The sequence below is a fragment of the Pectinophora gossypiella genome, chromosome 13 (assembly GCF_024362695.1).
Source record: "Pectinophora gossypiella chromosome 13, ilPecGoss1.1, whole genome shotgun sequence".
Lineage (NCBI taxonomy): Eukaryota > Metazoa > Arthropoda > Insecta > Lepidoptera > Gelechiidae > Pectinophora > Pectinophora gossypiella.
In genome coordinates, this window is record NC_065416.1 from 7,444,374 (window position 1) to 7,470,201 (window position 25,828).

The 25,828-nt window shown below is 36.5% G+C and overlaps 1 protein-coding gene and 1 long non-coding RNA gene across 2 annotated transcripts in view; both read left to right on the plus strand.

The window, feature by feature from the left end:
* The window catches only part of LOC126372233 (transducin beta-like protein 2), a 61,159-nt gene extending 35,944 nt beyond the window's left edge, over nucleotides 1-25,215 (plus strand). The window contains exons 3-6 of the mRNA XM_050017907.1: nucleotides 1,484-1,707; nucleotides 16,740-17,112; nucleotides 21,758-21,943; nucleotides 24,447-25,215. Coding sequence (XP_049873864.1) covers nucleotides 1,484-1,707; nucleotides 16,740-17,112; nucleotides 21,758-21,943; nucleotides 24,447-24,661 — 998 coding nt within the window. The 3' untranslated portion in view covers nucleotides 24,662-25,215. The remainder of the gene's footprint in view (nucleotides 1-1,483; nucleotides 1,708-16,739; nucleotides 17,113-21,757; nucleotides 21,944-24,446) is intronic.
* LOC126372261 (uncharacterized) lies at nucleotides 8,825-10,173 on the plus strand. The gene is made up of 3 exons (XR_007567135.1): nucleotides 8,825-8,904; nucleotides 9,037-9,216; nucleotides 9,721-10,173. It is a non-coding gene; the product is annotated as an uncharacterized LOC126372261 (long non-coding RNA).
* Nucleotides 25,216-25,828: the final 613 nt, after the last annotated feature.

Consider the following 25,828-nt stretch of genomic DNA (forward strand, 5'->3'; position numbering starts at 1 on the left):
AGAATAGTGCCTCTTACTATCTTAATTTAAATATAATACTTTTTTGTCAACTGTACATTCGAAATTCATGTAATGTAGTTACTGTCACCGCTGGATTAGATTGTAGAATTGGCGTAAATATTTTTAGAAACATTTGTCAGTGCGTGAAATCGGCCAGATACCGTCGACGCTTACTGTCCAATGTAACGAACGCACTTGGAAGTTAACTGCCTGAAATCCAAAGGCCTTGATACAGTGACTTAGTTTCGATATCTAAGTGGTCCGTTGACCTTTTACCGGTTCTCGATTGTTGCACAGTTACTAAGTAGTTTTAACTAAGCTTCGAATGTTTTTAACAAAAGCTGGTGAAATCGAATAAAGCGCTTGAAATATTTTAGAAAATCTTGTATCGCTGCTTTACATAGGTACGGTTTCTGACATAATATTAACATCCAAACACGTCTCACCGCTGGGTACAGGCCTCCTCTCAATCAACTAGAGGAGAGCATACTCCACCACGCTGCTTCGCTGCTGCTTGCTGCGGGTTGGAGGAGGTGTTTTACGGCTGGTAACCGGTATCAACAGCTTCACGTGCCATCTCAAACACGTTTTCTGTCATAATAAATATTCTTGCTCCGTCGAAAATAAGCCACGACCTCTTCATTATGATTCATCCTCAAAGCAAAAGATAACCTTGTCAAATGATGGATAATTCTCCAAAATATCTACAAGGATAGACAGCTGACTTTCACTCGATGACAATACGGGCCTTCTCGCATTTTCGTCACTCACTAGTTACCTATTGACCTTTCATTTGTTATCTGTTAGTGACTGGCGAAGATAAGTACTCTTTGTTAACAATATTCAATTTTATCCACAAAGCTTGTTATTTAAGCCGATTGCTGTATTGATCCCCGAGTGCACACGCTCAAAATATCGTTCCCTCGTAATGGATGCGAAAATAGCCTAGCTATTTCCACGAAAGTAACAACCTCTGCACAAGGTTTGCTCGTTCAAAGAGATTGAAGCTGTTTATTTTGAAGGTAAAGTATACAGTGGACAGACGGATGCTGTCGATATTCCACCGAAACAATAACAAACTGAAACCATTGATGACAGATTCATGCTCTGTATATGAGTCTGACTTAAGGAATCAATATTATTAACTTCAGTATTTACTACACAACAAATCCTTCCTTGATATACGGACTTGTTTGTTAGTTTAAGGAAGCAACATCTATCGTGTATAGATTATTTACTTACCTACAAGTTCAATTCGATCTTGGAAACTAATCTTGGAACGTAGATATATGTATTATATGGATCTGTCTGTTATAAACAAATTAATTACTACATTCGTTTTCCAAAGTTATTTTGTTATAAAAGACGTATTCAATTTACATGGCGTAGCGGGTAGGCAAGACGACAAACAGGCAGTGCGTTACCATAATTTATTCCACGATTAATGTATAATTCATACATAATAGGCTGTACTTGTACCCAGATGGCTCTGTGATTCTGTGGGACATCCGGGATCTGAACCAAAAGGAGCACAAGACGCTCCGGGTGAACATCGAGTTCGACTACGCGTCCCACGTGGCTTGGAGCCCCGACTCCAAGGCCTTCATCGTTCACACTGTGCAGGAGAACCATATCGTCGTCTACAAGATAGAGAAGAAGAAGGACGGCGCCATTGGGTCCGCTTCCCCGGTCATCACCTTCGATAAGGTAACCATCGCTCTATTTGCTTTATAGTAACCATAGCCACTTTTCAGGGTCAGTACATCCTACGTTTTCAGTTCCAATAGTACACTGGTTGTAGCTATAAATAGTATAGGTACATAAACATATAGCATAACAACTAGGTAGTTATTACAGTAAATTAGGCGTTACCAATTGTTCTTGGTTATTCACTATTCAAAAATTAGTTTCATGTTTTCTCTTTCAACTCTTATCAACAATGATGAAACTATTTCGATTATTTTATGCAACCATTTTCTTGGCATACTTTTACTCCCAGTTTCACTGTCTGAATGTAATTGCCTACCTATTATTGAACTGCTAACGTCGAGAGTAGGCACACGCAATATGCTAGTGCATATTTAGCTGTTGTATAACGACGCTAAGTTTATTATCCGTCTCTAACTCAAGTCTGCAGCTATGTCGTATGACATCTTTTATAGGTCCCGGTGTACTGATAGCGGGTCTTACTCGTACAACAGAATCAACAAGCGTTGCACTTGGGGTCAAGTCATTGCCGACGACGCTTGTAAATTGGGTTAGCGTGTCATTCCTACTTGCTACGTAATGAAATAAAGAATGAATAATGTTTATACTACGACTAGGTACAGCTATATTTTGTCCGCGGACTATTGTTGTAATCATGATTTCTGGGTAAAAATTGCATTGTCTGCTTTGTTCGCAACTAAGAGGCAGACATGCGTTATCGTATGATTTTATAACAGCTACCGTGAAACCACGTACTGAATGCGTTAATTGTCTAGCTGTCAATGAAACATTCTTGAATTAGCGGCCCTGACTCGTTCGACTGTCAGATAGATATTGTTCATCAGAGAACAAATTAAGTATTCGATTGTATGTATATGTAATGTACGAAAACAAAACTATAAAAGTGGGATTTCGACCTCTGAAGTGTGCGGTTATTGTCGTTGGACCAATGTCACATTGCACATGGCCAAGCGGGTGTTTGACTTGTTTGCGGAGCAAAACACGAAGGGATCCCGGCGGCGGCGGCTCGTGCGTGCACACGGGTATATTTGACGCCATATCGTGGTATACGCATTAAATATAGCGGGACCGAAATAACGTGGGCGTCATATTGTAAACTCACGCTTCAGATCAACGGCCGCTACTGAAAATTAACGCATGTTTTACCTACAAACCAACTCATTTGCATCAAGCGGAAGGTTAAACCAGAAGGGTCCGACGATTTGTTTAGTCGTCACCTTGACAAGGTGGTATCGTAATTACGACGTCTACACAAACTCGCAATGAGCACAACAAACAATATTAATATTTATTTTTCGCACTTACGTAAACTAAAACTAATGGCCTATCTGGTTATGGGGACTGTATTGCGGAGTATTAGACGTCACAAATGCATAAAACACAACAAACAATAAAACACAATTAGGTGTGAATGATAAACATGATCATAGATCACGGGCACGAGGCAGTGTGTTTACTTACGCAATTACTTCAATGGTTTTGGTACATTCGCGTTCAGCAACAAATATTGCAACGAGCAGTTGTGTCAACATCAACTACGACTTATTCTACTTTATGGGAAAAGTAACGATGAGTAAGTAAAGATGATTCATTTAAAAAATAGTTACTGTAGGCATGTATGTATTTCTTAGACAAACGCATTAATAAGTGTTATAGTCTACATAATAGCGAAAGAAATTACATGACAAAATGTTTATTTAATAATAAGTACCTTTACGCAGTAATAACGTAGAGAGGACATTTCGCATAACATGCGAAGCCGCGGGAACCAATTAGTATACGAAGCGTTTGCTTGTTAATTGCTAAGCACAATAGCCACAATGCTCAGGTAATACGCGGGGTAACCTTGACAACGCCAGGCTTCGAGGTGTCGTAAACTTGATTGTCGCCGACAGATTATGAAAGCGATCTTCAACAATCTGCATGCAATCAGCTCGCCTCACGTTGAACAGATAACAACATCAATCGCTAAAGAAATACCTATAACAAATTAAATAAGATAACCTCCTGTTTCCATGTAATGAACGTTTTCCGCACTTTGTTTTTTTTTCTTTATTTAATTACGTTTTTGTAGGAACGGTTCCTTTCGTTGCTTAGGTTATCTGTTTACAAAATCCGTTGCGTTGCCAAGTATTAATTTACAAGGCAGAAAGTTATTAGCGTCTATCAATAAAATCTTCCCTATACGGAACTAGATTTCGTTTCATGAGTTATTTTATACGAAAATGATAAAAACGTTTTATAATTTCATTATATGCAAAGAAACTTGAATCCGCAGTGCTATTTCCATAATACCAGTCGTAAACAACTTCCGAGGATATTATGTGGTTTGTAGTGTTGGCACCTTGGGTTTTGGAGATTACTCGCTCATTTATTGCTATTTAATTACTTTTAATATTAAAATTAACATATGCAGTTATTCTGTATGATATGGTACCAAACTTACTTACGATTTCCAGAAAATCATTAAGAAGCCATCAATCGATAATGCAAGCGATCTTTGTCGTCCGCTTCCATAAGTCGTGTATTTGCGTAACAAACTATAAATTTCCAGAAACTTGACATATTATGTGATGTTGACGTAAAACAAGAGGACGTTGGTTTTTGGCAGCGGCAGTGGTCTGTCTATAAATATAATAATTAGGCATATACGAGTATGTACCTTGGCTATAATTCACTGCCAGAACAAACAAAGGGGATGAGGAGTCTTACTCTTCCTGCTTTATTATAACGCGTGTTGGGATGGCAACATACCACGCAGATATATTTTTTTAGTTTCTGTATTGCCATCTGAGCTTCTGTAATCTGAGGAAAAATTCTTCGCCGTATAGTAAAAACCACACAATTTTTCATAATTTTGAAAAATCATATTCTGTTATAATATTCTTCAACAAACCTTTAAATTATTTACATTCTGGGTAAAGCTTACACCACATTTTTTTACCTGCTTTGCTGAAAATAGCGTGTCTAATGCGAGGTTTTGTTAACAAAAGGTTGTGACTTTTCAAAAAGGCTATAATTATTGAAGTTGGAAGGAAAGGGACGGATGTTGCCTCCACAGACTAATGTCTGAAGACGCTTCTGAAGAACCCGAAGAGAATCTCTCGAGTCATTTTAGTCAGCCTTCCGTTTGTCGATTCTGACAATTTCTTAAGCTATTATGTTTTAGCTTCTTTGCAAGGCACCGGATATTGTTGGATTGGCTTTTATTTTATTGAATATGAACATTATAATTACTTCAATGGGCAGTCATTGTATAATGGTAAGGAAATCTAAAGTCGCTGTTAAGGAAAAAGAGTATATCTTATAAAATTGAGTATAATATACTTTTATAATTATTTACCGTAGGCGTCAACGGCTTTATGTCTTAATTGTTAAAGTACACAAGTGTACTTAAAAAAAATATATTAGCAGAAACCGAGCAAAGACCGCGGGCGATGTGCCAATTTGTTTATTATGTGTCGGTAATTATTATAACTAACTAAATAAAATAAAACTAAGTAAATTGCTGCATGAGCAATAAGGCCGCCTGTTGTGCTTTTCTGTATATGTTGTCCTTATCTCTGTATTTTGTGTCCATTGTGCTCAATAAAGTATTTTATCTATCTAACTCGCTTCCTGAAATCTGGTGTGCCATTTCCAACGTGGCTTTATTCAAAGTTTCATACTCTTGTTATAATGAGACTCGAAGAAATGCAAAAGCATGCGTCAGGGCTTAGTCACATCGAATGTAGAACATGTGATACCTTTGACTCATTAATCATTGCTGTAATAAATAACCAACGGAGTACTGAAAATTGTAAACGGAAAGTTGCTAGTTATCGCAAAATAGTTGGATATTGAATTACTCATTTGTATAACTTTGCAAACGTGCCAAAATTATTACCTACTTATTAAAACTGCTACTCTGCGATAAACGATTACGCTTTGTAACAATTTTACGACATGTATTACGGCGCACGACCTACCACAAACAATTTTATGTCGATATAAGAAGCATTTATACATTTGATAATAAAGGTTTACGAATTACAACCATTCGTAAGTATATACTTTTTTCTACACAGTAGCTACTATTATGCTGTTACATAATATCGATATTATGAAATTTACTTTTAATATAACAGTTCCGGTTTATAATACTTGTGGTTTTGCAGCAATTAAGACAACCACAATAACGTTAGATTCGTGATTTTGATTTTATTAATGATTAAATTACATATTTTTTGTTGGAGGTATATGTTTTTTCAGTTAGTGGTTGGTAGCGGCGGGTGTTCGTGAAGGCGATTCCCAATGCCAGCGCCTGAGTCACTCGGTTGATAAGCTCGCATTGTGTTCATAATCTTTTGTATAGCAGCGCGGGCGCACCGGGCAACAACATTAGATTGCCATGCAAAAAGTCTGCCACTGTGAGAACTACTAAAAACCTTGTCAGCTATAACATTATCATGTATATTGCGTACTCGTGCAACAACTATGCCTGCTGATAAAAGGTCGAGATTATCCCTTGTTTTGTTATTTCTGATAGCTTTTCTATTGTATAGTTTACTCCATTATAATTATTGGAACATATACTTATGAGTTTCTCTGGAATTGTGTGCATATAGTTAAGTAATTCGTGGACTAAGAATAAGATTGATAGATAATTCTTCTCTGATCAATTATTTAAAGACACATACAATCTAATTGAATTTCGTCATATCGTCAATAAGGTCCTCTGATAACGTTCCATTTCAAATCTTTATATTGTCTTCCGATAACATTATATTGTCATTATTACTATCTATTTCTGCCGCATTTGCGTTACTGAGAACTCCAAAAGCATTGTCTTCATCAGGGCAAATATCACGTTTTAGTCACCGGTATCAAGTTCATGTAATGGAAACAATGATGCGACCTCCTTTGTTTTTGTTGATGATGCATTTTATATCTGTATAGCGTGATGATAGGTCAGCTAGACATACGTCAATTATACTATTAGGCACTGGCACGCATATTCAGAGCCCAGAGCTAAGACTAGATTGCTTTTAACACCGTTTGTTGAGAAATAAGGAAACTCCAAATATTCATTTTTGTTCCCAAGCAACTTTTAGACATGGCGCGTAGAATGTATTAGCCATTTTAAAAATTTGGATTTCATCTCTCAGACCGTCTCGGTGGGTTTCGGAGGCAAGTGACGTGACCTAACCTGTATTCAGCTGGTTTTCCCTTCGCGAATTGGTTAGGTTAGATGATATAGTCGCTCAGACCGTCCGTCCTTTATATTATACCTACTTGTTTCTTCTACAAAAGAACGTTTCAAGGACCTGTATAAAGTTTTCTTTATATAAACCACATTCATATTAAAGTTGTGTCGCGATATATCACTTGATACTCTTACAAATGCATGTAGGTAATAATATATTGCACTAAAACTGACGACTTACACTAGTACTGAATTGGTAATCTATACGTACTCTCCACTGAAAAAATAATATGTAGAGCCACAAAAGTAAAGATTTCTTTTTCTTAAAATTCCTTAAGTACTTACTAAATTGGTATTTTATAATCCCGACTGTACAAAAGCCTTTAAACAAAGACTTTTCAATGTTAGTTTCTATTGTTTTATTTACTACATTGTAATAGCAAAGCAAATTCTACTGCAAAGATTTAGAATTATGAGGGTATAAGAACAAAAATGATCACATGATATTTTGCCGGCTTTGTCAGACCCTGAATGCGTTTTATTGAAGGTGAATTTTAAAAGTTATAATTTTACTACCTGCTCTAAAACCTATTGTTGTTGTAGGTAAAAGTTTCGAAGATTCTGGCTATTTTATTATTTCTTTTGCGGGTTATCAGCAGACAGTTTACAATGATGGCTTATCCGCCAACTCTTTGTGCTCAATAAGCCTAATGATTGGAAGGTGTCTATTGTCTTCACTAGTTCGCAAGGCTACGGGCTATCTGTTGTTTCCAGGAAGGATGCTACTATTGTTGCGATAATAGCCTGAAAGTTACTCTATTTAACAAACTATCAGTCGACGCCAAAGTCACTGCGAATGACTTTTAATTCTCATTAATTTATTGGTTGTTGTTATGAATAATGACTAACGTGTTGTTTATTATTGCAAGAAAATGTTTTTGCGTCTTTCATCCTTTTATGAGTAAATAAATTCACCTTCGTCTGCAACTCTATGTATGAGCATGTAAATGTAAACTTGGTATAAGTACGTAAAACTTTATCTTAACAAAAATATGCACATTTCCATCCAATGAATACATATAGTGCTGTTGTGATGAACAGTGTATCTAAGTAGCATGAAGTGCCATTATTTTTATATTATTTTTCTTCTATTGTGTGGGGGTTGTCTGTAATTCTGTCATTGTTGGTGGCACGAGACATAGGCAAGATTTCAATGCTGTATTATTCCCACCATTATAGCATTATGATCATAGAAAACGACTGAACTCGTTCTCTAACTTACATTTCGAAAAACACGACCTCAAACGTAATCTTGCGTCGGATTAGGTATTTCCCTGTATATTTGTATCAATAGCTAGTCGTTGATTGTGTTGGCTAATAACAGTAATAATTGAAAACCCGTAAAATATAGGTTGACCTCTTCACGCCGGGGGCGTTGTCAAAGAATTTACAAACAGAGAGTTGACCACGTTACAATCGCTTCCTATATCTAACTGGGGGCCTACCGGCTAATTCGCCGAACTTCGGCGACTTGAAAACGATTCAGATAAATCGAAGTTCGGCGTTTGGTACCGGGTAATTTCCGATGTTCATTGCAATCTGGATGAAAATCAATCCATAGATAATAATAGACATATTAGAGGGGTGCATGATTGAACGAATGACTTTTGGTCTTGCGTTCCGTTGAGACATTTGGTAAACATTTAATATTTTATATCATTATGAAATTAAAAAATACAGACTAATTTTGTATGTTATTTTTATTAATTGATAATATTTTTAGTTAATCACTTTGTAAAGTCTTACAAATGTTTAAAACAAAAGGAAAATGCAACGACGGATTTTTCTTTTGCAACTGAAGTAATGAAACGCAAAAAAAAAAGAAAAATGACGTTATGTTATATCAGCTGACTGACATACTTGAATTCGCGCCGAATGCAACAGTTTTATCTTCTCAGAATTTATACAATAACAACAATAACGAAAGAAATGTAAGTAAATTATTAATCTAGTAGTAGTAAGAAACAAGTCAAGAAAGAATAGTCACATAATGAACCTATTCATTGTTCAACAACTTAAATAGTTTGTTGGAAACTTGTAAATGTATCTTTTTGTTTTTCTAGATCACCGATTTACTACCTACTAGATCTAGAGAGTCGGAGGCTAGACATGGAGGAGCGACTTGTTTCAGCAGTTAACAAGCTGGCTGGCTACAGCTGCTGAAGCTAATAGCAAGGCCGCGGATATGCAAACAGAGTTGCTTCGGCTGCTGCTGGAGGAAGCTAGGTGAAGACCAATATAAGGTAATTTACTCAAACTTATTAAAAATTGTATGGAATTGGAGCAAGTAGGAGAAGTTTATAAGGATCACGACACTTAGTGGTCTGTCCTTACTGCCTACCCCGCCAGGGATGTAGCATAAAGATTGTATGTATGTTATATACCCAAATTTACCTCCTTGATCAGCATATTTTACTCCATACTAGCAAGAATAAAGGCCAAATATAAATATCCTTATACCTTTGTATGTGCTACTTTATTACATTCCAAAATATTTTCTTTACATTGTATTTCATTCCATTAGAGTCGGCTAGTGTTCCTAAACTTTTAATTCATGAAGGACCACTTTACAAAATTTTTGTCTTGCCGGGATCACCCAAATAAATAAAGTAATAACTAAAGGATTATAACTAGTCTATAAAGACTATTACTAATGTACATGATAGACGTCATAAAAACTTTGTCATATTGTGACTGTTTATATTTCGCATGTATTTTATATGAATTAATGGATTTATTTATTACAGGTTAAAGAATAGCAGCATGACGATTCTCAAGAACGAAGACACTAGCGAAGAACGAAGATACAAACTAAGTTAAAATACTTAAGTAAAAACATATGTATTCAATAAACTTGTATGTAAATATTTAAGCTAAAGTATAAGTACTCCATTTATGTTATTTAAGTGAAGTTGTATTTAATTTAAATACTTAAGTTTGGTCATGTTATTTAAGTGAGTTTGTCTAGGGGTAACATTAAAGTACATTAAAGACAAAGCAACTAGATATCATTTTACCAAGAACTATTTTGAAACAAAAATAATATAGCATCACGCTTCTATTCCCGAAAGGGTAAGCAGAGGTGTATAGTATATGTATACACCCACTCCTTGCCAACTACTATCTAATAAAAGGATTTGTATAGGTGTATTGATGAAGATGTTGGATGCAATTAACTTATATTTCCATATTATAGTAAGAATTGGGAACAATATCGTCACTGGAAAGGCAAAATTACGTAAGCGCCAAAAGGCCATTTCGAGAAAAAGCCGTTTAAAGTTTCATTTTTTCGTTTTTTTATCATAACTTTTTACCCAATTATCCAATTTAGATGATGTCAAGGTAAGGTTACATTGTTTTTTAATTGTCTATGTCCAGCAATACATATCATAACAGTTGGATTGCTATTTTAGGATATAGTGGCGCTTACGTAAAAATGACTTCAGTTTACAGTAAAGCAAATTTACTTAACCGCCATCTGGTTAAAATATTATTTGGAAGCAAAATTACTTACAGCTCTTACGACAATGCATACGAGAACGACAATATTTCTTTAAATATAATAATACTGTAATGTTAGCGGAGTAAAAGTTACTGTAACGACTTTTACACATCTGCTTTCATTATGTGAAAATTGCCTAAAAAGTGATCGATTGATTATGTCAGTACACCAAAGATTCTTTAAAGTAAGTTTTTGTAATATCTTACATGGGTAAAAAGACGTAAGGGACAAATAATTATTCTTAATACCTCCTTAAATTACTTATTACTTCAATTGATTTATAAAAATTGCTATTAAAATACTGAAGTGCCAGAAATAAAGTTTCATACAATATAAATAATAGCGTACAACCCGTTATCTGTTTGTAAAAGTTTCTTTTTAACACTTTCAAAGACAGAACGTATACGGACGTTCCGATTCCAAGGTGTCATACTACCTATTATGAACCACCAATGACCCATGGTCTCTGTCCGTGAAAGGGTTAAACGGTTTTATTTAGCTAAACCCGTACGGTATATTTGTATCAAAATTAGATATTGCAATTTAGGTAAGTACCTTCCTGTTGTCAGATTGATCTGAAATTTGGTATGCACCTTTAATTCCGATGTCAATACAATATAATAAAATCAATAACATTATAAACCTAAGATGGCAGCTGGTACATAATGGGGGATTACATATTTTTCCAAACCCCCTCAATATGGGTATCAAATCAAATAGCTACACAAGTAGAATACTGTGATTATGTCAAAATTTTAAATCCAAGATGGCCGCCGTTCCAAAATAGCGGACTAGGTACATATTTTTCCACAACCCCCTCAATAGGGGTATCAAATGATAGGACTACACTAGTAGAATACTGTCATTATGTCAAAATTTCAAATCCAAGATGAACGATATTAGAAAATGACTGAAAGAAGGATGTTGCCCTTAATTTTGTCATTGGCATCCACCGTCCATAATATGCAGGGCAGCACAGTGGATCGCTGGGTAATGATGCCGCCGACGAACTGGCAAGAAGAGGATCAGACACCAGGGTATATGGACCCGAACTAATCCTGCCGATACCTTTCAGTCAGTTACGCTCGTGGGTACGGGACCATACCCAGCAACTACACAACGACAAATCGGCACAGCTGCCCACATGCAGACAGTCGAAGGATATCATGCCTATGATATCCAATTCACTCGCCGACTGCTTCGCTTAAACCGCAATGACCTCCGAATAGTAGTGGGCAGTATAACGGGTCACTGCCCACTCAACAAGCACCTATTTAACTTAGGGATAACGGACAGCCCACTTTGCAGAGGCTGTCTGGACGCAGAAGAAACTGCCCCCCCATGTAATCCTGGAATGCACGGGAGTGTCAGCACAACGGGTAAAATCCTCAAAGGAATGGGGTCGCTCCGCGAAGCCTGTGAAATCCCCAGGAGGCTTCTGAGCTTCTGGAAGGAGATAGGTTGGCTTACGTAGTCAACAATTACACGCATAATGGGCCACCTTAGAGTCTAAATGCGGAAAACAGAGCCCACTAACATAACTAACATATGCAGGGCAGCACAGTCGACCATGCAGTAGTATATTTGGGCTCAAAATTGTTTGAATTAGGACAAGCATACGTGGCTCTAAGTCGAGTCAAGTCTCTGGAAGGGTCAAGTCTTTTTAATTCCTCAATAATTTCGAATTCCTCAATAATTCCCCTTATTGTTTTTCAGAGTATTTACCACGAAGTTTAATACACTTTTCCATTCGCTCGAACCAGGTATTATTTAACATTTATTCCACTCCAAAGTAGAGGTGTTCAAAATGGCTGACTTGAAAGCGTTGTTCGCTTCTTCACCGCACTGGAACCTTTGACCGCGAAGAGTTTCTTTTTTAATTTTAGGAAATGTAAAGAAATCATTGGAGCTTAGGTCAGGACTGTATGGAGGATGGTCAAGAATTTCTACGTTTTCCTGCTTCAAATAATCGTTTGACGAGCGGCGTGTGAGCTTGCGTTGTCATGGTGCAGCATCCTGCACCCCTGCGCATCATCATGCGTCGCTTTGGGTTAGATTTTCGAAGTTCGGCGATGACTTGTGGTAAACAAATTGTGGTAAGGATACCAATCCGCATTAACCGTCCTACGATCTTCAAGTGCAATTGTCGCAACATGACCGATTTTCTCCACGAAGGTAGCCACCATCTTCTTTGAAGTGCTTCGAGAGCGAACAACTTTAGTCGGCTTTGACTCGTTTTGGAAGACCCAAACTGTGGATTGTTGTTTGGAATCAGGATAATAGCATAAATCCAAGATTCGTCACCACTGATGATGTCGTACACGTGATTTGAGTCTCCTCGGTTGAACTTCTGAAGAGTTTTCTTACACCATCTGACGCGGGCTACCTTATGATCGTCAGAAAATGCGGGATGCAACGGCAAACTAGTTTTCTCACACCAAGTGCCTCATGCAATATCGTTTAAATGGTTGTCCCTGAAATGCCTAATAACGCCTCTATTCTCGGTATGTCACATGACGATTTTTGAGGATTAGTTGTCTCACAGCAATGATATTAAATTCAGTGAAGGCGGATGTCCACGCTCGAATTCTAAATACTAGCGTTCGATGGTCCGCAGACATGGCACTTCATCGTGGAATAGAGATTTTAACTCTTTGAAACACTGAAGTCGAGGTAGGCCTCTTCAAAAGTTATAGAAAATTTTTCTTTGTAAGATTCATTTTCGGACGTGACCTGACAGATTCAAACCAACGCTGTGACTAAACAATTGCATTAATCCTAATGCTTTCAATTGTTTTGATATTCGAAATTCCAACAAATTTGAATTTTGAGTTCTCAATTCAAAATTGGCGCTAAATATGCAAACGACAGAACTTAAAAAGTATAACAAAGTCGCTTTTTCTGTCCCTATATCCCTATGTACACTTAAATCTTTAAAATTGCGCAACGGATTTTGATGCAATTTTCTTTAATAGATAGAGTGATTCAAGAGGAAAGTTTATAGGTATGTATAATAACACCCAATAAATAGTGTAGAAATACTGTTATTTTTGAGGATTTTAATGTGATGTCGTAAATAATTTAATTTTTCCTCAGCATTGCACCCGAGCGAAGCCGGGCGGGTCGCTAATAAATTATAAAATCAATACTGAAATAGTTTTACTTTTAGATCTATTGGTAAAAAATAACTTCCTGGGAAACTTACTGCTAGCCCACAAACTTGCTTAATAACAGCATAAAAATGCGAAGGCAAATTTACGTACACGCCTTACTTATTCTAAATACTGTAAGTCAAAATTACTTATTCGCCATTCACTGCATAAACATGCTAAGACATTTTTTTCTTATACGCCTTACTTATTTTAAAAGCTGTAAATAAAAATGACTTATACATAGTCTATTTTTTATTTTCAGTAGTCCAAAATTACTAATAAAATGATACTTTTCTAACTATAGAATGCCAAATTTACTTAAAGTTAATATGTAGTTATTATATAGGAACACAATATTACTTATACACCAGTCACGAAAAAAACACCAAAATCTTGTCGTTTAAGAAACTGGAATTGAAAAAAGTCAACTATTTTTAAATTTACGTAAGCGCCAAAAAAGTGCTCGTATCGCAATGCTACCCAGACAGATCGACGCAGAATGAAACGCTGATTCCGAATATATAAAAAACCCAAAATACCTATTTTGGCGCTTACGTAATTTTGCCTTTCCAGTGACGATATTATATTTGTAGTATGTTCTAATTGATTACATTTCTTTGATCCACTCGCAGGGCTTTTTTGACTATACTATTACACATTACAAATAGTCTAGTCCAATAAGGCCCCGCAAGCTTGTATTTATACAAAATAAATGGATTTATTTATTACAAGTTAAAGATAGATGGATAAACTACTTTATTAAGCACAATGGACACAAGATTAGAAAAAATGTATCTACTTGAGAGATAGGTTGGTTAATGAGAGGGGTGTAATGAAACAAATTATGTAATAACACAAAATAAATAAATATGCATAATGAAAATAGTTTATTTGATGTCAATAAAGAAAGGTTTGTTTAGATGTTGTATTATTGAATAACAAATCTGCCACTTTTGATTACACCACACTGACTTCATAATTTACATTTCAAGGACCACACAAGTCCACTTAATGAACTTAAACATATTAAAATTAAGGAGATGTTCCTTTTCCCTTCTCAAAGTGCTGTTGTTCCAAATATGGTTATCTTGGCTAGTAGTCTAGCACTAACACTCCCATTGGATGCATCACAAATGTAATGCTCATATCTCCATCACAAACCTGAAAATTAAAATATTTTTAGCGACTCAATCATAAGAATCAAAACAAATGTAGCTAGTTAAAGGCATGATTCTTACCAACATAACATGCAATGAATGGTAATACTTGCTATTGAAGAAGGCCTCTTCCCACTTGTGAGGTTGGATAATGGCAATTTGTGTGCCATGGATGCATCCAAGTACTCCAAGAAATCCAAATTTGTCATTAAAACCTCTGGAGACTTCTATATGCTCAGTTTTTGTCCGAGGAAACTTGATATATTATCTCACGATTGCAGGCTGATTGAGGGCATTTGTCACTGTAATTATAACATACAGATATTATATTGGATTCATGTAATGTTGTAGTATAACTTTAATTATCAAAATATAAGGTAAAATATAACATAATATAGTAACCACCTACCTTAAAGTCGATTGCACAGTTGTAGAGCATTGGACCTTCAGATATGGTCCTAAGTCATGATACAAAGTCCGATATGCATCTTTTGATAATCTAAAATTACCAATGTAGCTACTCTCTGAAACAAAACAAAATAGATAAGTATGAAATGATCAAAAATCGCTTCTAGTAAGTTCAGCAACTTTTCCTCTGTAAACATTCAGCCACTTGTCAGAAATAATGTTATAAATAGATGTACCTGTGAGAAGTATATACTGGCTTTTCTGTCGAAGTATCCTGCGATCGATTTGCTCAAGATTCTGAAGACATTTTCTTCCGCAGCAGCCCACAATACGACTATCTCCATGACACTGTATTTAGGTATTTAAACACGAAAATCCACGCCGATATCAATTTTACATTGATTAAAATGTTCCTAAAATTTGTCGCCCACCGTAAATAGCTCCTAATATTGTTGGAAAACAGTGAAAATAAGAAATTAAAATTGATCACGGTTACTGAAAAGTGCCCGGCTTCAACTGACACTTCCAATGGGAATCGGCTTCAGGCGCCGAACTTCGATTTTTTAGCCGGTACCGATTTTAGGGTCAAAAGTACTGAAATCATTCGTTCAATCGGCTTGCCGAACTTCATGTGACGTCACGAATCGGGGATCGCCATCTTGGCTGTTTACGCGGTACGACAGGATCAAATCGATGTTCGATTTGCTCCAATCTGAATCGGCTTCGTCTTAGCCGGTAGCCCCCGTTTGGTTAGGTTAGATCCATGCAATTAGAATAACATTAATATATATTTGGGCATTCGTTACATTCGCGATGGAAGTAGGCTAAATTGCTGATTATCATTTTATTACTTAGTTATGTCGTTGTGGAACCCTGCTGGCTGCATAGTAAACAGATGAGATCTGCGATCTGCAGGCATATTACATTTTTATTTAAAAATATAAAGTACAAAACCTAGGCGTCTGACTTGAACGTATGCGAGACTTGCGTCATTCAGGTCACGAACTCACGATTGAAGTCCCAAGTACGTTTGTTGTGATAATCTTGTAGCTATTAAAAAAAAAAAAAGAAATACCCCACATTGCAGAGCATGTGTGGATACGGGTAGACGATCGGAGACCTTCGGCGGAACAATGGCAGTGCACCGATGTACCTCCGCGCACGTATCGACAGCTAGGGGCATATAGCGTAAGCAGCGGAGGATCGTCGCACGCGCAACCTTCGAAAACATTATTTTTAGCCGCAGGAAGGTTCGCCGGTCGTTTTCCTCGTGTCGTGCGCATTGCTTACATAAAACATTATGCACACTATGTGCGGGAGCGTTCTGAATATTTAACAGAAATGCAGTTCCGTAATCCGTAACATTATCATAAAGCCCTTTATGTGTTTGTAGGATCCTCTACGCGCCATTCTATACTGCATAATTCTATACTTGATACTTTACCAAATACATTCATAAATGTGCAATAATGAATAAGTAGGAATCGATCAATACTTCATTTGTAGATAGCAATCGAGTCTTTAACTATCGTTTGTTTGATCGACAGGTTCATCAGGACGACGTGATTGGCTTTGGCATATCGAGCAATGGGAAGTTTATGATGTCCTGCTCATCGAAGACTGATATGGTGATATGGGACCTCAAAGGGCAACAGTTAACAAGACTGGATACGTATCTAATGAACACGCATACGGCGAAAATATCGCCGTGTGGGCGGTTTGTGGTCGCTACCGGGTTTGCGCCGGACGTCAAAGTGATGGAAGTGTGTTTCACGAAGACGGGGGAATTCAAACAAGTGGCGAAAGCGTTTGAGCTGACCGGCCACTCGTCGGGGGTGTATGACGTGGCGTTTGACGTGGACACGTCACACGTCGCCACCATATCCAAGGACGGCACGTGGAAGCTATATCACACAAAGAGTGAGTTTACGAGTGTTTTATTTTACCTATCGCGCGGCTAATGCGTAATTGTCTCCTATTTATCGTATTTACATAACGTTAAACGTAACAATGAAACCTGAGTCGCAGAATGAAGCAGCTGTTAGTTCTGAAGTGTCCTCAAAACACAGTTCTTATATTCATATATTATCGCGTGTCTAAGACAAAGGCACGGCAAAGGTCGCATCGCATTACTAAATACATACTGAAGTTAATTATATAAACTAACTTGACATGCCCGTAATATAACCTTTAAGGTAGACAACCATTGTAATCACAGCCGTTTCTGGTATTCTAATCTTAAAATAAACAGAACGGAAAACTTTGCCCCAATTAAATTATACACATAAATATTCATTTTGAAAAATCCTCAACGGTTTGACGCTTCAGTTATAAAATCCCCACGTGTCCATTCACTATAATATGAATTGCGTAGATATAATTAGCATATTAATCGCAAATACATATAAAACAAGTTTATATGTTTGATACATATCATAACAACCGTCGTTGGAAGAAAACAGAAAAATACGCGTCACTGTGAGCTTGGGGTCAGAGGAACTCAAATGTTATGATGATAAGAAAAATACAGCCACGTGGGTACAAAAAAAAATGATAATATAAATCACGCAGTGATAGCCAATGACCTGCTTATATAATCTATGGGAATACCGGTTTCTTTGTAAACCGTGTCTATAAGGTAAACAAAATGCACATAGAAAAATAATGTACCAATACTCGTAATTCTTGCAGTAGACAAGTATGAGAGGACACGCCGCGTTGGGCTGTCCCACACGCACGTGTAACCTTATATAATACTAACTATATTTAGATAATGGTTTACCTCGTTTTACCTTATCTATCCTAGTCAGGACAATAATATTATTTTCATAGAATAGTATCGAAAGCGGCTCTATGCATACGCATTGCAAAGCACGCAAAGGAAGATGCCTTAAGCTCCGAGACTGAGATAGCTGGGTTTCCCTGCCAATATACAAACTGGGTTCAGTACAGTTTACGGTAAATAGTTTACCTACTGTTCCTATAGACTCTATAATATAGAGAAAGACGAATTCGAAGGGAGTCAAAAAGGTTTAAGTTGGTTTAGAGCACCACTTACTAATATTCAAATGATTTGGTGAAATGAGGATCTTATAACAGAGAGTGTAGTACAACCATAGAAAGGCGATGGATTTTTTATTAGTGTGCTAAAATAATGTCATAATACTCGTAATATAAATGTCGATTTGTTAGGGACGTATATCCCTAACTATGTCATATCTACTTACTTCCCCGATTGTGATAAACGGTCGTAACTAAAGATCATTATTCAGAGTGGATACCTAAAGTTCGAAATTAGAAATTGTGTCAATAGAGAAAAACTCTTTTAATGCCAATTATTTCTTTTTATGCCTATTCATAGCGTAACACGCAATTTTACGATAATTTGAAGTTAGTAAACAATGCTTTGTGATTCATGTAACAGAAATCATGATGTGTAATTTTCATGAGCCGTATTTATGAAGTTGAGACTACTGTGACACGCCCTAATCGGGGCATTACTATACTTTGATGTAATTTACAACTACATATAATGTGAAATATGCGTGTTATACGGTGCAATACTTCTTCAACTTTTGAGTAGTTCGGAACATTTCAGTAGAAAACTTTACTCGTAAAAAAATAAAATGACGTATACTCATATACAATTTTGAAAAATAGATGAATGCCTATTTAAGGGCTTCACTTACATACCTTAAAGTGAACTATTAGATTTGAAAATTGTGTGATCCTATAATATTCATAGCCCGTAAGAAAATCGATACACTACTGTTTTTCATTTTATCCCACAGCTTAAAAAAACATGCAAATCATAATTGAACTGTAACTGGGTTTTGTATTCCTATGTCTACAACGGTCGGCAGAGTTTACATGCCTACATAAACACAATAAAGCCACTATAACGGGCCTTATGCACATATGAGGTGTGAAGCGTGGGACGCGAGCCTACCATCGATGCCTACTCCCCACTACGCTAGCCATATGACCAAAGTAGGTCTGATAGATAAAGAGAAGCAGTGGTTTTGTTATTCAAACAAAGAAAGGAACGGAATTAGGTTCGTTTTGTTATATATGCATACTCATAAAACGTTAATCTTTTGAGAAAAACTTTAGAAGACAAATCTTAACTGCTTTTGGTAGTTAAGTCTTAAAATAGATATGTAGAACTTATGTAATACTATCGTCTCTAGTAATATACATACATAAGATCACGCCTATTTTCCGTCGGGGTAGGCAGAGAACATGGAATTCCTAAGTACGATCCTGACACACCACTTTCGCTTATCAAAGTCCTGCTCGCCGGTTTAGAGTACTACCTGGCCTTTCCTTAAAACATTCTGGATTTGATCGCTATATTAATACTTCTACTACTTAATAATTTTGGAGCCGTTATTCAGCATGCCAGATGATTAGCAGCATGGATCGTTTCCTCATTGTTCTTCACCGTGCATTTGATATGACCTATCTCAAAAAAGTAAACGTTACTAATGCTTCCTCTCCAAGTTGTATCTGAAATAATATTCGATAGCCGAAGCGAGTAGTCTTTTGTTTTTAAGAGAAAGAAATGGAATCAAGATTTGAAAATCGATTTTGGATTATTCATGGAACTGTTTTGAACATCGATGTTCTTTTCTTTCGTTTGTTTGTAAATAGAACGAAAGCGCCGTTAATATAATTTTTCTTCACGGGGACAAAGAAAATTCTATTTGTTATCATCCCATGCGTGACGTGGCTAAGATCACGTCATGTTTAGCTTACGTGACGTATATTATGTGCGATGTGCTGGTTTACGATTACATTTATCAATGCGTAAGAAACAAAAGCGGTTGCAACTTGTTTTGTTAATTAATATGTATTTCAGCCAATTCTAGTCGCTAAAAGGATTATCAGTGTAAAATTCAGTCTATGTATCCAATGTATGTATCGATCGGCGACAAGTGAAAATAATAAAATGACTTCTTTTTCTCTCGAGTGGGTTGTGAGGTGGATGACCAACCTCATCAACCCTGGTGTCATGGTTATTATTGACCTGCGAAAGGCCCCTGACGTGGCTCAAGTAACGACTATGTACTTACATCAGTAAATAGTAACCGGGACCAACGGAATCCCAACGAACGGCTTAACGTGCCTTCCGTAGCACGGATCATCTTGTTACTGGACACACAGGTGATCAGCCTGCAATGTCCTAACCAAACTAGGGATCACAAAGTGTTTTTTTTTTTGTGATTTGGCCCAACCGGGATTCAAACGTGGAACCTCCGGATCGTGAGCACATCGCTTAACCACTAGACCACAGAGACTGAGGTGTAACGTGACGGACTACTAAAACAAAAGGCAATGTTTTGGTCACTTGTGATTACTATAAAGGTTGTCATCGGACTATTTGTTGGCCACCCTAGGAATTACAGGTGCAAGCTATATATACTTATGTGTGTAAACCGCAAAGATTGATTTCACTATTGTATGAGATACCTAAAATATATAGTTTCAGTTACTTCCTATCAGGCTGATCGTGTTTTGTATCGTAATGTAGTGAAAAGAAAACAACACAATCAAATAAAGATAAAGAGATGCGTATGTCTGGTGTCAAAAAACCTATCATTCGGTGACTCTAGAAATCACTAAGTTCATTGATCTTAGCTCACAAATCTTTATTGACCGGTTTTTTATTTTGATCAACTTAGTATGCATATCCCGCCCTAACTTTTTTAGCACCGTTTTTACAACTAAATCAGCTTGTTATTATAAAAACGAGGACGTTATTATTATAAGATTGTTATCGATGAAATAATATAGGCAATTGCTTAACAAAATAAATGATTAGACTTTGTGGGCAAGTCTTTAAATCAATTCTACAATTTGTACAATTCACGAGCGTTTTATATACATGGGTGACATTGGAACGTGCCATTATAATTTTGGCTAACACACAAACTTGACAGTTATATGCCAAAATGTTAGTGAAAGTTCCTATACTCGTTTCTGCCTAGAGAGCAGTCCATTCCAAATTCTCAATACCAGCGGATTTTGTAAAAGCATGCGATAGCCAAGCTTAGGGTTTTGTGTCCACTTGTTAGATACATTTACGAACCCAAACATCTAGGTCTAGAACAATTATTTGTTTAAACATATCCCAACTACGAAAACTTGAAAAGAGGTACCTTTTTGAACGGCAGGTAACTGCTTTGTTATGTGCAGTAATTTGTTAGAAGATAAAATACATTTTAGTAGAAAATAAAATATTCTCCAAGTTAAGAAATTTTCCTAACGATAAAATTCATATATAAATAACTCAAATGCGTGGAACCAATAGATTCACGAAAAAACTAAACCTGTTCAAATACTTAATACTAATAATATATATTTTTATATGAAGTCCTAAGTCCTAAGATGTATACAGGGTGTTAGTGACATCGTAACGAAAACTTTAAGAGATGATGAACATTTATGAATGTGGACGAAGTTGTTCAGAATCAAAGCAAATGGAACTCCACAGTCTCTGCTTAAACAGGCGTGAGTTTATGTATGTAATACTGTATTTATAAATATTATTTTCCGTTTCCAGTCGAGTATACGCGAGGCGAGTCTCCGCACGTGCTGGAAACGGGCACGTACACCCAGACAGCGAACGCGCCTCACATCGCGCTGTCCCCCAACGCGGAGGTGCTAGCTGTCTCCGTCGACAACTCCGTCGAGTTCTACGACACATACACCGGCCAGCTGTACGATACCGTCGAGAACTTGTATTCAGGTGGGTTTCCTTTACTTTTCATACTATACCTGCTTCGGAAGCAACGTTAAGCTGTTGGCATAAAGAACAATACAACGTACTACGTACGGTCACGAGTATTAATATGTATACGCTTTGAAACCATGTCTCATTAACTTTTTTGGCAAATGAAACCGTAAGTCTCCTTAAATGTCAAATATTCTAGTGCGACAGGGTTCTAAAGTGGGTACATAATATTGCTCATGACTGTATGTATGTATGGAGGGTCGTCGACGTAATCGTTACTAACCTCACCTGGAATGGTTTCCCCTTTGGATCAGGTCAGGAAGGTCAGATGGCAGTTGCTTCAGGTCAGGTCAGGCAGGAGGACTCCGGAATATACAGATTACAGTTCAAGAGAGCCACCATAGACATTGATCATAAAAGACCTTTCTAATGACACATTATGATCAGTGTTGGTGGTCTAGACTGTAGACCAAAATTATACATTCTCCTTTAGCAAATTCTTCTTGTATCTTTGATAAGCACTGCTGTAGAGAGTGACGAGACAGATATAATAGCAGGCAACTTACATTGCCATTACATTTCTATTTTGATTCATCTGTAATTGAAAGTTAAAGGGCCGATTACTGCGTATAACCTTGACTAAGTGTCTTCTATAAAATTAGGTACTAGTACTGCCTTACTAACCGTCATTTTGTAAGCAGTGTACTACCAATGCATATATGAACATGTGCTCCTTTCTCTTTTTCATATAATACCCGCAATTCTGTTTTTACAATTACTTTGTTGAATATCAGTTAGTAACCATTATATACATCTACGTAATGTACAATACGTTTCTTTTTTGCATACAATTTTAGTTACGCTGACTAATTAGTAGAGACTATTTCGTTTTTGCAACCACTGTTACATGTCACTTGAGAAGACAAATTACTGTAGTAGATAAGTACGTGCAAGATTTTATCACTTGGAAAAAAACTGGTGACTTTACAAAGCGCAAAATGTATGCATAATTCGACCGTCTGATGAAAGAATCTTAAGATGTGTTTGTCGATGCGTCCAAGGGAATACGGCGTGTCAAGTTGTCGTGTCTTATCTTTATGCGTACCTTCCGGGGTTAGTGTAAAACATCCATTTCTGAGCACCACACGAGCACCGAGATAATAAGAATTAAAATAACATATCACATGTCGCACGGATGACAGTGTGAAATACGCCGGTAAGTTATGTATGACACTTGGACAGGACCAGAAAAAATGCGAATACGAAATATAATAGGGTAGTTTCCAACTAGTCAAATCAATTACTTTTTACTAAACGTCAAAATACAAAATGACTGGTGTTTGTATGAAAAAGCATCCCTTGACGTTATACGTAGAAAAACGTGACGAATAATCGCACTTATTATTATATTTTTCTTTATTAAAATTCATAAATAAGTTAAATAGAAAATAGAATACTATTTTTGTCATCTTTAGATCTGTCTTTATTTAGTAATCCGAATTTCATAATTTATCATGGACCTAGGGAACTACCCAATTGCATATGAATCTTCATGTAGATGTTCATCTATCATCTCATAGGCAATATAAAAAGACCAACCTCCATGTTTCATATTTCACACATTCGTTCGGCAATTGATTATGTTCTTTGTTAGTTGCCAAACCGTAACACGCGAGGTATCGCGACCCACTTTTTTCGTTTGATTCGAGGCACTGTTTTTCCATGGGAAACTTTCAATCGTGATGAAGCGTCGTAAACGACGGAAAATCAGAGAGCTGGCTTTCTTGTTTGTCAGTTTCTAGTGATGCTGTGAAGTGCAACATTTGCTTTAGATCAAGGTCAATTTACCATTTAACAGCTCATTATAAGTACCTATGTAATTGTTACGGCACGAGTTATACAATTACAAACTTTTAACAGCCTATTTAAGTAATACATCATATTAACATGATGAATACCCTTGAAGAGGTTTCGCGAAGATTGCGACCATAAAATATTAGTTATTCATATTATCCACGATTTTTTTTACCATGAATTTATTAGTGAGTTTTTGCATTTAAATAAGTCTTTAATTAATTCGTTTGCTCCTTCTAATTATCGTTTCCTTTGTGCGAGTAGGATAGCAACAATACTCAAACGTCATAAAATTATGAAGTAATAACCATTCTCCACAGTTTTCACAACGTTTGACATTGTTTCATCAAAGACGTCGTGTGTATTTTTAGCTCGTCCAAGGCTTATCTGATCTTTGAATTATTGAATAGAAGCAGAAATTCAAGGCGTCTTTATTGATTGAGTGCATTTACAGCGTACTCCGCGCCATGTGAACTAGGAATTCATCAGCGTTGGTACGAAGACGATAGTTCCAACGTAATAGCCAATGTGCTCAAATGTACTCAGATAACTTATTTGTCCACAGATGCTACGCACTTCCTCGCTGGAAGCGTCTTTAAACGTGTCGGCGCTGCGCGAGGTTGATTACTGCAGTGTACTTGAAAACGCATTTTATTGCTTCCAGGGTTAATAAACTACATGAAGTTCGACGCCAGCGGCAAATATCTGTTCGTATGCGGCGACCGCGTGGTGCGGGTCCTGCATAATGTGTGCGGGTACTACACCACCATAGCCAGCTGCGGCCGACTGTTGGGCCAGAAGCAGACCTCCGCAACTATTGAACGACTCAACAAAACTATAAAGGAATGCAAAGACATCCTCGCTACATTCGGCAAGTAACGCCACCTAGTGGCAACATTGATAATTATCTCGTCATTTGCATTTATTTTCATACTAAAGATTATACTTCTCTATTTCCAGTGAGCATTTACATGAGATTCTCGTATTATTTTTTGGTCACAATACTAAATTAAGATATATTTAAATGATGGTCCATTGACTTTAAAGTATTTAATGTAAAATATAAAATTGATGTTCTAAGTATTGTCATGACATGACTGATAACTTTAACCATAGGAAGGTAATGATACGAATTAAATATTGTCATTGATGTTGTTAGTATCTACCAATGTTTAGATTTTTAAGGACGATCTGTTTTATTTGTCTATGAAACTGTTCCTATATACAATTTTAGTGGCAGTAAGAAAATACAAAGAACATTAAATCGAAATCAACATGTAAGAACTTGATTTCGATTTGGGGCCTACTTAGTGATATTTCCTACTACAATTTTAGTTTTTTATTCATGTTTTATAAAATTTATTGTATTCTTATATACTGTATTATCGTTTCTTACGTACTTGTAATAGGAGAAATAAAACAATTGAAGAATATTTTGAGTTTTTAACTTTATTGTGTTTTGCACAAAAGTGACATTTTCGACAATACACTGAGATACTCCGTGATTACAATTTAAGTACAGATTCACAGCTTTAGATAAATATTTTTTAGCTTTTATGAATAAATACAAATTAACGACTCTTAAGTGTCAATTCCATCAAATTTGTGAATGCAAAAATAGTGATTTTGATGCCAAAATACATTCCATTTTTAGAAAATAACAATACGTCCATATGCTTCCATAATTTACATCTAAAATGACTTTATGCGAAAAATAATTATTTATCTTAATAATGTATAATCACTAAGTATTTTTGTACCAATCTGCTGTTGCGACTGTCCTTTTGAGGAGAGTTCACGAATCTCTGTTGTTTGGTTCAGTGTTGCGGCAGAAATTACTTACTCTTAAATCCCATACTTACTGATCTTTTTGTAAGATTGTTTGAGACTTATCCGAGATTCATGTCAAATGTTTCTGCGTGGGTCTACAACGTAATAGGTGTAAAAGACGGCGCACTCTAAACACTAGATGAGCTAATAGTTTGACCGGTCTTACATACAACATAACAAAAAAAAATCCCATAAATAAAACACAATCGGTGCCAA